The sequence below is a fragment of the Arachis stenosperma genome, chromosome 3, assembly GCF_014773155.1.
Source record: "Arachis stenosperma cultivar V10309 chromosome 3, arast.V10309.gnm1.PFL2, whole genome shotgun sequence".
NCBI classification, from domain to species: Eukaryota; Viridiplantae; Streptophyta; class Magnoliopsida; order Fabales; family Fabaceae; genus Arachis; species Arachis stenosperma.
In genome coordinates this window covers 28,777,029-28,790,276 of record NC_080379.1, presented here as the reverse complement: position 1 = coordinate 28,790,276, position 13,248 = coordinate 28,777,029, and the positions used below count along the sequence as shown (strand labels likewise).

At 34.3% G+C, this 13,248-nt stretch overlaps 1 protein-coding gene across 1 annotated transcript; it reads right to left on the bottom strand.

Moving 5' to 3' along the window:
* Window positions 1-907: 907 nt before the first annotated feature.
* LOC130969726 (protein disulfide-isomerase 5-4-like) lies at window positions 908-9,468 on the bottom strand. Its single transcript, XM_057895589.1, has 15 exons — window positions 9,247-9,468; window positions 8,100-8,190; window positions 7,894-7,988; window positions 7,185-7,242; window positions 6,599-6,783; window positions 6,436-6,493; window positions 6,007-6,047; window positions 5,786-5,860; window positions 4,764-4,820; window positions 3,237-3,303; window positions 2,951-3,088; window positions 2,547-2,768; window positions 1,699-1,851; window positions 1,533-1,610; window positions 908-1,214 (listed from the first exon to the last, which is right to left on the bottom strand). Exons 1-15 carry the CDS (start codon window positions 9,285-9,287, stop codon window positions 1,137-1,139), a joined length of 1,437 nt encoding a protein of 478 aa, XP_057751572.1. The 5' UTR covers window positions 9,288-9,468; the 3' UTR covers window positions 908-1,136.
* Window positions 9,469-13,248: the final 3,780 nt, after the last annotated feature.

The window sequence follows — 13,248 nt, the reverse complement described above, 5'->3', positions numbered from 1 at the left end:
TTTTTTTCCCCTATTATATCAGGTACTTTTCACATATTAAAAAATTATTATAATCTTAACATTTTTTAAGTATAACCAAAATTGTATAACTACGATAATCATTATAAAAATAGCCCCCATGAATTATATATATGGTAAATTTTAGTATGACTATGCAAGTATTGTTAAACATTATTTTAATTAAAGTCATTTTTATATTTTAATAATATTTTTTAAGCAATATTATTTAAAAAATATTGTTTAACAATAAAAAAATATTACTTTAATTTTAGTAATATCTTTTAAAAAACATTATAATCTTCATAGTTACAGTAATATAGTCATACTAGCTAAAATGACTATAATCTTCTAATCATTGTCTTGATCATGGATTGAAGTGTTCTTCGACTCTATTTTATGTATAAAAAATCCTTTTCTAAATCGAGACGGATAAATTAAACTTACGGATAACAACAGAACAAATTGTTAAATGTAAATGACACTACCAGGTGTGGGAGACTAAATTAAGAGGGATAGTTTAAAAATTTTGATTAATTTTTTAGTGTTTTGATAATTTTGTCAATTAGAATCCATCTTTTATTGGTATGTCATTTTTGTTTTTTCATAAAAAAAAAAACTATCACCACTTAAATCTTTCATGGTTAGAAATAAAATATAACATGTTCTAAAAATATTATTGGAACATGTATTAAACAAATCCGTAAACGTACTAGTATTTCTCTTCCTTCAATCTTCAAATTGCTTCCATCAATTTCTGGTCCCATTTAGAAAATGGCTCAATTATGAATTTTGTGGCATAGCTCACTGCAAAAGCTTGTCAGTAAGTTGTTTTGCATTTAAATTCACTACACACAAGCGCATGTTGTAATTTATACATGTTCCCATAAAAACAAATGGATGGGGGAGCTCAAACAAAAATACACACACACACATTGTATAATTCTCTTCCATTGTGAAAGTCATTACCGTTATCCTTAAAAGTTGTAATCATCATTCTACTAAAGTAACAATTAAAGTTACTACAATTTTATGATTTATATAGCATACCTATGGAAAATAAACTGATACATGACCTATAGTAAAAAAGGGCATATATAAATCAGAAGCCCTAACTAAACTAAAATTTCAACCATTTATCAAAAATTCTTGCCTATCTCAATTTTTTTCATTATTTTAATTGTGTTGTGCAGAATTGAGTCAATAATTCCAGCTACCTGAAATCACAAAAAGAGTACAATGAACAATACATTCTATTAAAGAAAACCAATAGGAGACAGCATAAGAATAAGAGCGAACCCCTAATATCATATCCCTGACCATATCTTGTCCCCAACAAAACACATGGGACAAAATAGTCTCAAAATTTTAAAGTGACATTCATCCTTTACCATTTTCTTATCAGATGAATTTGTCATTCACCATAAAGAATGACTAAGTGAAAACTTTGTCATCCGTGGCTTTACTCAAGGATAAAATTGGGGTTTATACTCTAAGAACAAAACCAGAGAACTGAAATAAAAGCAAATACAAACCGTGAAAACTCCCCCAATAATTGCGCAAACATTAGTAATAAAATGTGAAAAGGATCTCTGGCTTTCGGTTATCAAGACCTGCGCACAGAAATCAAAATGATAAAACCAAGATAAATTACCATAAATAGTGCAAATTCATTCAAATTCATAACCACCATGTACAGACCTGCATGGGGGACAGCTCAAGATGGAACTTCGCAACAGGAATGTCTACACTGTGAGCCAGACTGCTATGCGCTGTGTACTCGTACTCCTCAATTAATTTATAACCTTTTCTAGTTATTACCTCTGTTTTAACTATCTGAATATAATGCTCTATCTGCAGACATAAATATCCGATGAATGAATTAAATTTTTGTTCCAATAAATCTCCAAATGTCATATACTAATAGTTCGGTTATTATCAGAAATTATAAGAAATGAACAAGATCAAGAGTCTTCAAATGATAATTTGTGTTGAATAATACACGACTTGATATATTTAGTAATTGATTAGTATTGCATCAAAAATGATATGTGTGAGTGCATTAGAAGAATAGTAGTTATATCTTACTCCTTATAATCGATATTGTAGAAGTCATAACTACTTCTTATCTATAAATTGAGTTCAATATCACTCAAATATTGAACTTAAGAACTAAATCCAGTTTTTTTCACCTTCCTCACTCCTCTATTCTTCCACAAATTCAACAACATAATAAAGTGATACCATATTCCAGAACTTGTACAGCCCCTTTCTGCTCACTCCTCTATTTTTCTATAAATTCAATAACATATTAGAGTGACACCATCTTCCATGACCCGTACTGTCCCCTTCTGCTGTTAAGTTCCGACCAAAAATTGGAAATCCATCTATTCAAGAAAAAATGATAATAAAAAAATGCAAATCCATTACTGAGTATGATTCAGTTTTGGCCATCAAACCCATTTTATATTTGTCCATTTACTTGTGAATCACTCCTACTTTGTTATCTACGGTAGATTAGAATCGCTTATATAAAAAAATAAACTTACAGTAACATTAGCTTCTGAAACACGAGGATTGATGAATGATCTACCATTCAGTCTGTCATGGCTGCTACCTATGTAAGGTATCAACCGCTTCACATCGCTCATGGCCCTAGGTGTCAATTTTCTTCCAAAAGAAAGATGGTTTATGACATGTGACATGTTCATTTGAGAAGCATCAAAGGAATGCGACTCTGATCTAGCTGAGACAATCAGGAATCCGGGAACCTGAGGAGTGCATGACAGTTTGTGATAATAATATACTCAAAAGCTAGGGAAAATAGAGCATACATCACTTTTTTTTTTTGCAACTTTAATTTAGCAAGAAAAAGAAATGATCAAAAGGAACCAACGATCAAGGTTGATTACAACAGTGCAATGTAAATGCATCTTAATTCCTGGTTGCATACCTTTTTCACACGTACATATCCCTCAATTCTACATCCACCAGCTGATGGTGCAGGCCTTTTCTCTGCTACATTGGATTTATCCTCCAATGCTAGCTTCTGAGATTCTTTTGGGAGAGATTCTACTAAACTTTCCATCATCTGCAATGGAGAAAACTCGTATCAATCTGTTGCACTCTCCAACAGTGAAGTGTTGTTTTAATTAAATATAAACCTACGTGACCAATCTACTTTTAAGTTAAATTTATCCAAATTATGCTAATTCAAAATAGATAGGGTGTGATTGAACCTTGACTAGGCTTTCTGTATCACGATCTCCATAATAGGACTCGTGTTCATGATGTCCATGGTCACTTCTGAAATTGGGAAAGCATTCAACAAACTAGATTAATCAGAACATCCAAATATTTAGAAAACCATTCACAGGCCAGAGTGATATAATGTCCAGGATGCACTCCTATGTTAGAAATCCTCAAATATCCGCTATTTTGGAACCATAACATTATTGTGTAGCCGAATTTAGCAAAATACGGTGAGCCTCAATTCGCTATTGATAACTTGTATAAGATATTATTACTAATGAATTCGATGCAAATATTTCCCTTTAAAATATCTAGCTGACCCAAAGCAAACATGACAGTTTCATATACCACAAATGGTTTCTGTGAAATGCTCTAAGAATGCAACCATTTCATCAGTGAGTTATAAATCAACTTATTCATCTGTTTTCAGAAAATTATTTCATAATAGTCGAACATTTCCAGGATATTTAGTCATTTCCCTTCCTACTTTTTCCAATACACCACATTATTTGCATCCTTACATTCTGCTACTTTGAATCCATATTTGTACAAGGATATGAACTACATTAAAAAAGGCCTCACACAAAGCATGCAATATAGTCTGTCTAACCTAATACAACCATTATTCCAAGGCCCCCCTTTGATATGAACTATAGCATTGTAGAGGAAAAATTTAATGTATGTAGTAGTATATATATAATAAAATAAAATAAAAAAAGAAGAAAGAAAAAGGATCATATATATTAGTTTTACCCAGAAAGGAAAGGCAAATAAATATCAGAATGCAGACCTGTTATTGTGAGGTTTGCAAAAGAAAAACCAGCCACATAAATGCAGTTAGATTGTCTTAATAATCATGAGTATTATTAAGACATACACAGAACCAAACAGCAAGAAAAGGGGTGAATCAGGATGATCACACTCCTTGATATCATTGAATTATGAAAGAAAACTGCAGGAAAACAAGAACAGTATAGAGGTGCTTGGCTGAGATTTGAAGAGCCAGCCTCTCTCCTAAGCCTTCCTATTCTCTCTACTTAATTCCTACCTCTCTCTCACTCACTCTGTTACTACTAATAATACCCCCTACACCCACAACCAATTCAGTTAGGATCACTCCCCTGACATTCTTTCATGCTTCTCCCACTACTAGTGCCAGGTGGCATGTTAATTACAAGAATATCCCCATTTTTATTATTCCCCTTTTTACCCTCTACATTCCTCTTCCTGCTGTAATGGAAAGGTCATGGCAGAATCTTTCCTCTCTTAGTCTTAGAAGCTTCTACTCTCACCCCTGCAGCCATATTTGGGTAGGTAACAGTATGATATGTACAAGCATATGTATATATATATGAATATTAATGCAATTTAGGTGGCACTTCATGGAACAGCTGCTGCAGGCAGTAGCATATCTCTCACAATTTTCTTTTTTCTTGTTTAATCCCCTTGTTTCTGGTTAGGGGGCAGGGTGTTGGTCGACCATTGGTTTTAATCAATACAGTTATAATTGTTACCTGAGGTCAGTTCCTTTCCGAAAGATGCGAATAGATGGATAACCTTGTATGTGATTCCTGGAAATTGATATTGAAAATGAGATATGAGATGCTTATGAACGCCAAAAGCACAAAGGAAAAAATAATAAAATAGTGAGTAGAAAAATAAAAAAAGAAACTATCGGAAAGAAAGCAAAATAAATTACAATAACTACTTTCATCCTCAATAGTCAATGTAGCAAGTATTGTCATATTTGGACTATGGGTATGCATATCTATAAACCTACTTCATGAAATCCATCCTATTCATAAAAGTGCAGATATGGAACAAGATAGAATAATTTGCTAATGAACTCGCAAGAAGCTCAATGCTTCAATTTAGTTCTTTCTAGTATAGCATGGCCCAAACATTATTTCCCTTCATTTCCAACAAAATAAACAAAAGCCTATCATCAAGCATCAGGCATCATCAGGCATCAGCATCATCAGGTAGTTATCTCAGCACCTCGTTCTGAAGAAAAATTACAAATCATCGTCTCTAGTCAATATGTGAATGTCCATGATGCAAGTCAATGACAATTCAACAAAACTTCACACTGATTGCTGACTGCCAAACATAATCCTCCACTCATCGCACTTCTTTTTTCAAAATTTGTTTGTTGAATCGGAAGACCAGATCCGCATCGTGCTGCACCAGATCGGAGCACAGAGATGGAGGAGGCGCTGGAGATGGAGTCTGGACCCCTTTCTTTTTTAATATTTAAACGACAGAGTGTTGGGGGGTTTTCTAAAGACTGGCTGGTTTCCGGTTCGGTTCAACCAGCCAGTCCTCAGACGGTTTAGCGGTTCACGGGCAGTTCTCAAAAAGACAGTTTTGGCTTATCAACCAAACCGCATAGTCAAACGGTTCCCAGTCCGACCGGCCGGTTCGGGTCCAATTTTTAGAACATTGTTACTTACAAAACGTAAAAGCTAAATAACTTTAAGAAAGAAATAGCATCTTTATGCAAAATCATAAACCAAAATAAAAATATCAATAGTACCTCCTGCATAAATCACCTTCTCGAGTGCAATCTACCTTTGTTACAAGAATACGTCCATCCATTTCTGGATCATACCTATATAAAAAGTAATCACACACATGGTACATTGAAGAGAAGTGATGGATACAATAGCTGCACCAACTTCACAAATTAAAGGTGGCAGTAGATGTTCAAGTATGTAATTACAAAAAATGAGAGAAACAGAGCAACAATTATAGTACCTCTCTTTCATTATTTTAGCTGCCTTCTCCCATGAAGGTTTCTGAAAGAAAATAAAAAGAAATATAACAAATTAATATTAAGATCTTAACCACTACCATCTTTCATTAAAGAGACGAAATATTTTGTCATTCCTTGCCTTGTTCATAATAAATTGATCAATAATCTTTCAAGGACAGAATATATTCAACTATTAGCACCCTTTGAATAACATTAGTTTTCTGCATAATATATTTTCCTTACTACTATAGTGTAACTGATAGAAAAGATGCACTTAGCACTTGAATTAGCCTTTGCCACTACTACTTTTCAATTAAGAAACAGTACAACATTGTTGAAAAAGAATCAGAAAAATAATCAATATAGGAAACAACAAAGAAATCAGGCACTAATCTTATTTCTTAATTAAAGAATCAGACTAAAAACATTACCAAACGCTGACACCAGGAACACCAAGGAGCATAAAAATTTACAATGGTAAGCGGAAACCTGCAAAATGTTCATTAAAATATGGGGTGAACAATACATAATTACCATGAAATATACAAGAAAGAAAGGAGAAAAGAATTATCAATCATGTATCGGTTCACTTACTGATGAACATATTTATCAAAATTTTGTTCTGTGAGTGCAAAAGAACCTTCAACGTATTCTTCATCTACTTCATCATCATGCCTAACAGCATTTGCAACGGGTCCTGAATGAAACTCAGCACCAGTGGGCCTTAAACTTGAATCAATAGAAAATTTCCGAACCGTTTTTGTTATATTGAGCCTGTTCTGAAAATTAAAGGTACAAAGTTAAGAACGTGTACTCAAAACAGTTCAGACAAAAGGTAGAGCATCATAGGATAGGGATGTATGAAAGTGAATAAGAAATATAAAATCTATATGATAGGGACCAAATATTTGATGATTTGAGGTAGAGACATTGCAGAGCAAGAGAGATGCTCATTTGGTAGAGCATATTTTTGTTGTTTACCAAGGTAAATTAATGGAAATGACATGACAGATATGTTGATATTATTATTGTTCTGACAGTCTAAATAAACATAACAAATTTGCCTTCATTAAGCTCAAAGCATGAAGTAAAAGAAGCATTTCACTACTTAAAACCGAGTGAGAGAAAACTTTTAAACCAGGAGCATTTTTTCCATAAAAAGTAGAGAATAGAATCTTACTGTTCCCAGCACGTCTTTCACATCAACTGATGCAAACTCACATGAGAGTGCAGGAAAACTACAAGAAGATAAGTGAAGCCATCAGCCAGCAATGTTGGAGAGTGAGAGAGGCGGGTATTTACATAGCCATGAAATTAACTTAAAATGCTAGGTAGAATATTATCAGCAGCAACAATTGGTAAATGCATTGGGAAGGAATGGAAATTCTTAGACAAAGAAATAAGGTATGAGAGATAAAGGTGCATCGCTTTCGTAAAGGTTATTGACTTCATATAACATTCACAAACAAACATGACACAACAAATATCAATATTGGCTGCCGGACCTTTAAGTCTCATCTAGTTAGATCCCTAACCCATTTCTAGTTCAACAATTATCTGATAAGCATAGACAGTTTCATTTTATCAAAAAGTGTTCCAAGACCCAGTTCTGAAATGAGCATGAAAGATATGTGAAGAGTGTACTTTATTCACATAATTAGCACTGTGCTTTAAAGTACTAATCTATATTGTTTCTTTAAAAGAATTTCTTGCGTTCAAGAAGTTATTTTCTTTGGTGAATTAACCAAGAGTTTAGAAACAATATATCGACCCCCCTGACAACTGATAATTAGCTAATACTAGTAAAAATAGTTCGGATATATCCATCCATCAACTTTTAGAAACATCATATATGATCAAAGATAGCAAATAACTACATAAGCTTCTACCTGATATTGAAATCTATAGGTAAAAAGTCTCCATCAGAACTCTGGTCAACAATCACTGATGTAGAGGTGCTTACAGTCAAATAATTATTTAGTTCCTGTAACAAGGTTGTAAGATAAAATCAAAAATGAAATTTTACTTCTAATTCTATTTTGAAACGTGACAAAAGATATCACAATAAACAACCAAGAAGTCATAAACCACTTACCATTCCAAATAAAAAGATCATGGAGAAAGCTGCTATTATGGATAATCCCGCCCCTGATAGTGACGCCTCAGTCAAATCTCGTGGGATTTTCCTGTTGACAGAAGACAACAGCAAGTACATAATTATACAGGGACAAAATGGAACATATGCAACTTGCAAAATACCAATAAAAAATCCAAGCAACTTAGAACAACTACTGCACATGGATCCTTTATAGTTTTATACCGTGACCCCAAGCATGTACACTTCAGGATGCAAAGCTTTGCTTAGGCATATGATATTCTTTCATGCCAAACCCAGCAGCAACAACAGCAACAGATATCTATTCCCACTAGGTAGAGTTGGATAGATGGACCAAACAGAGCCTTTGTGTTATGTCATTAACCAAATCTAGTCTAGAGTGACCAGGTAATCCTGAATCTATTTTAATTATTCCAATTACTGTATGTTTAGATTGGGACGGGGTGTTAAAATGGATCTCAGAATTTCATGAATAAGCTCCATGTGCAATTTTAAGTTTAGTATGAAACATCAAAATTATCCATTAAAATTTCCATCCAATTTTCACCCTTCAATAAAACATCCTCTTATCGTTTTCTTTTTTTCCTTGGTATTCCTACAACTCTACATAATGGGCTATCCTTCATAACATCAACTCTCCTAGCTTCTAGCATGTGATTCATGTCAAACATGACTGGAAAATAAATAAATACATGAACAAAACATTTCAAATCCTTATAAGGCATTTCAAAACTTTTGGTGCTTGCAATGTTCTCTTCATGCTCAAGCTGTGTTTCATTGACTCGGGTAATGAAGAAGTGAAAATGTTCGCTGTGCGAAAAGTCACTGATTAAACACTGGTAACCAAAAACTCAAAACAATTTTCCTATATTCTAATTCTAACTATACTATGATTCGAAAATGGTACAATTCCGTATTTATACCCTCACTAATACCCAGCTACAAAAGTATTACTATCGTATCAAATCATGCACTTGAAGAGCTTCAACATTAAACAGTAAATGGCAGAGTACCCAAAGATCTTGCAGACGAATGCACATCTTGGTGGATGATTTCACACTACAAATACCCTAAGAACAAAATTTCGAACTCGGAAAAGGAGAAAAGAGTGAGAGATTGTTGTGACCTGTAAAAATCGACGGATTTGAGTTTGCTGGCAGAAATCATGGCTCCGACGAAATGGGATGAGAGAGAGAGAGAGAGAATAGCTGATTATAGATCGAAGCAGTTCCTTCTTCTTCTTCTACTTCCTTCTTCTTCTTAGCACTTTCTTTCTTCTTAATATCTCTCTGCTTCTCTCTCACCCTTCAGCTCTATTTTAATTTCTATGACGGTAAGAGGAAAATATTGAAATATTGAAATATTGAATTTCGATTTATTTTTTTTTTAAATGTTGAAGGATAATTGTTTACAGAGTAATAACTTTTCGGGTTTATAATTAATACATTATTAAATGTAAATGCACGGTAAGTTTGACTAAAAGAATTCGCTAACAAGTCAATAAATTTTAAAAATACCATTAAAACAAACATTCTGATAAAATTGTTAAAAAATATTTTTTTATTAATATTAGCCAATATTTTGAGTTAATATTTTATTTTTTAAACATATTATTTAAACACTAAAATTAATCATCAAAATTTATCACCATATATTTATATATAAATAATCAAGTTTATAATTTTATATTCTTTTCACCCTCTCTTTACAGTACTATTTTACTATTTGTCACTCAGGAGCATTTACTATTCAACTTTTCAAAGTGACCCTTGCTGATTGACACGAGATTACACGTGAGAGTGTAAGTTAGTGATACTTTCGACTACTGGTTTTGGCTATTAGACTTTCGTCATCTAGGGTGCAGTACTTTATTGCTTCGCCTAACAGCACGACACTTGTATAGCTCTTCCACAACCCCATTTTCACAATTTAGGCTGCTCTCATTTTGTTCGCTGCTACTATGAAAATCACTATTACTTTCTTTTCCTCTGACTACTAAGATGTTTCAGTTGATCAAGTTGTCGCTTGACTGTCCGTCGATTCAGTAGCAATTCAAAAAGTTGGCCTATTTGTGAATTTACAGATCTACGCTTATTTTTAACTCCTCGAAGTATTTCGTTGCTTACTGTGTCAGGAAAAGCTCAAACGACCTTTAACAAAGGGTACATGTACCCGAAAGTGACACCAATGGGTACGTAGAGAATTCCTAGGAGTGCAAGACAACTCTCTCTAAGAAACTCGGCAAAATAGCCTTGTAACTTCAGGAGAAAGGGGTGCCCCCTGATAAACCCCAATTTTTGTGATTTATCTTGTGTTGAATTTAGGAGACTTTATCAATTTTTCTCACATTTATTCAATGAAATAGCATGGTTTTATGAATTACTCCTAATTTGTGCTTAAGAGTAAAAACATGCTTTTTAGGCCCAAAAATCGCTAATTTTGATTCACTTTAATTTTATTTGATGCCTTGATATGTTTGTTAAGTGATTTCAGGATTAGAAAGCAGAGATTAGGTTGAAGGAATGAAGAAAAAGCATGCAAAAATGGAGAATTCATGAAGAAATGAGGATTTGCTGAATTGAAGACCACGCGCACGCGTCACCCACGCGTACACGTGAGATGAAGATTCGCCAGCGACGCGCACGCGTCACCAGGAATATTGCCAGCGACGCGTATGCGTGACCCATGCGTACGCATGACAAGCAGTACGTGACCAACTTAAAGGCAATACGCTGGGAGCGATTTCTGAACTCAAAGAGACCTAAATCCAACTCATTTCTGATGTATTTGAACCCAATGATGGCAAGGGAATGAGGGGGGAGACTCATAGTGTAGTATTAATCATGTTGTAGGTAGGATTCTAGAGAGTGAAGCTCTCCCTTCTCTCAAGAATTTAGGGTAGTTTAGGTTAAATTTCCTTACATCCATTTTTAATTCTTGTTTTTATTTCAATTCTCTTTATATTATATTGTTCTATTGTCTTACTCTTCTTAGTTTCTCTTGTTAATTTTCTTATTTTGCTACTTTTATATTTATGAACCCTTGTTGAATTTCTATTTTCTTTCAATGTAATTTTATGTTTCCATGTCTTTTTATGTTTGTCTTAGTTGCTGTTGTTGATTTCTTGCTTATGTTAGTTATGGGTTCCTTTAATTCTTGCATTTTGTGATGTTTACTTTTATTGCACTTTAGGTGTTTGTTGAAATACTTTCACTAGTTTTTGAGTAGTTTTCTTTACTCTTGGCCTAGGCTAAGGGAATTGAGTGACCTTGAGTCATTGGGTCTCAATGAATTGGTGATTTGAGAACTCTTAGTGGTCAATTTGATAACCATTGACTCTAGCCTACTACTAAGTTAATTAGTAGCTAGGTTAGGACTTATGGATTCATGTTGATCAAGCCTATTTGACGTACTTAATATGTTGGGGTAGACATTATACTTACTTCAAGCATAGAAGTAGACTTAATGGGTTGGTACCTCATAATTGTCAATATATGGTTGGTAGACAAGGATGGTGATCTCAATTCCTATGTCTAGCCAAGAGTTCTTTTTCTTTATTTTATTAGTTCTTGTCATTTACTTTCTTGCTATTTTCTTTTCTTGCCAAATACCAAATCAAACCCCCTTGCCCCCTTCATAGCCAATAATTAAGCACTTCATTGCAATTCTTTGTGAGACGACCCGAGGTTTGAATACTTTGGTTAATTCTTATTGGGGTTTGTACATGTGACAACCAATTATTAAAATTTGATTTGAGGATCGATTATCGGTTTGGACTATGCTCACAACGAAATTATTTGGTTAAATTCTGAATCGGTATAAATCTTCTTTATCACCCCCTCACAAAGGGGTCGTAATGACTAGGCCTGTGAGACTATTTACCAAAAACACAGATATCTGCAAACTCGTAAGACCCTATATGGGGCTAATACCTGCCCAGTGTCGAAAGGTCAAGGAAGTTAGAGACTTGATGAAAGGGGAGCCAGCGACCGAAACCTCGATGAATGGTGGCCGTAACTATAACGGTCCTAAGGTAGCGAAATTTCTTGTCGGATAAGTTTCGACATGCATGAAAGGAGTAACGATCTGGGCAATGTCTCGGAGAAAGGCTTGGTGAAATAGACATGTCTATGAAGATGCAGACTGACTCCACCTAGAAAGAAAGACCCTATGAAGTTTCATTGTTCCTTGAGATTGGCTTTGGGCTTTTCCTACACAGCTTAAGTGGAGGATGAAAAAGGCCTCCTTTCAAGGAGGGAGCTCAAACCGTCAGTGAGATACTATTTTTGAAAAGGTAGAATTCTAACCTTGTGTCAGGACCTACGGGCCAAGGAACAATCTCAGGTAGACAATTTCTATGGGGCGTAGGCCTCCAAAAGGTAATGGAAACGTGCAAAAGTTTCCTCGAGCCAGACGGAGATTGGCTCTCGAGTGCAAAGGCAGAAGGAAGCTTGACTACAAGACCTATTTGTCAAGTAAGGACGAAAGCCGGCCTTAGTGAATGCTGAGTGGAAGGGTCGTCGCTCAATAGATAAAAGTTACTATAGGGATAACAGGCTGATTTTCTCCAAAAGCTCACATCTACGTGAAGGTTTGGCATTTCGATGTTGCTTTTTGCCACCTGGGGTTATAGTATGTTCCAATGGTTGGATTTTTCGTCCATTAAAACAAAGAGTGTTTATATGTAAAGACAAGTCATGGAAGATAGATTCCAACTACTGACAATGTATATCTTTGAGATATATTTATCGTCATTGCAAATGATAAAACAATTAGAAATTGTCTTCTTGAGAACTTAATAGATAGAGTTTTGTTATGGGAGATCATGTTCATCCAAAGAATAAACCCAATTTCACCAGCACTATTACTTGTAAGTATTATGCACTCGATAACATGATCTTCTAAAGACCTAACTTGCAATCTAGAACCATTATATAGTCCATTTGATTGATCTATGTTGCGTAACAACATTACATGCACCATAACTTTCAAAATTAACTTGTGTTGTAGAAGACTTTAGCAATTTAAAGAATTTAACATCTTAGTGCTCATATTGTGTAACTCGGCTTCCAAATTACCATCTTTTGCAATAATTAAGTCAGCACTTATTATATACTTTACAATCACC

What these genes read in the sequence shown, in the direction of transcription:
- LOC130969726 (XM_057895589.1), bottom strand. Translation starts at nt 9,287, where the DNA reads ATGATTTCTGCCAGCAAACTCAAATCCGTCGATTTTTACAG. An exon ending in TGATCTTTTTATTTGGAATG is followed by an intron (nt 7,989 to 8,099) that starts GTAAGTGGTTTA and finishes ACCTTGTTACAG; the next exon opens with GAACTAAATAATTATTTGAC. An exon ending in ATACAGAAAGCCTAGTCAAG is followed by an intron (nt 3,089 to 3,236) that starts GTTCAATCACAC and finishes TCTCCATTGCAG; the next exon opens with ATGATGGAAAGTTTAGTAGA.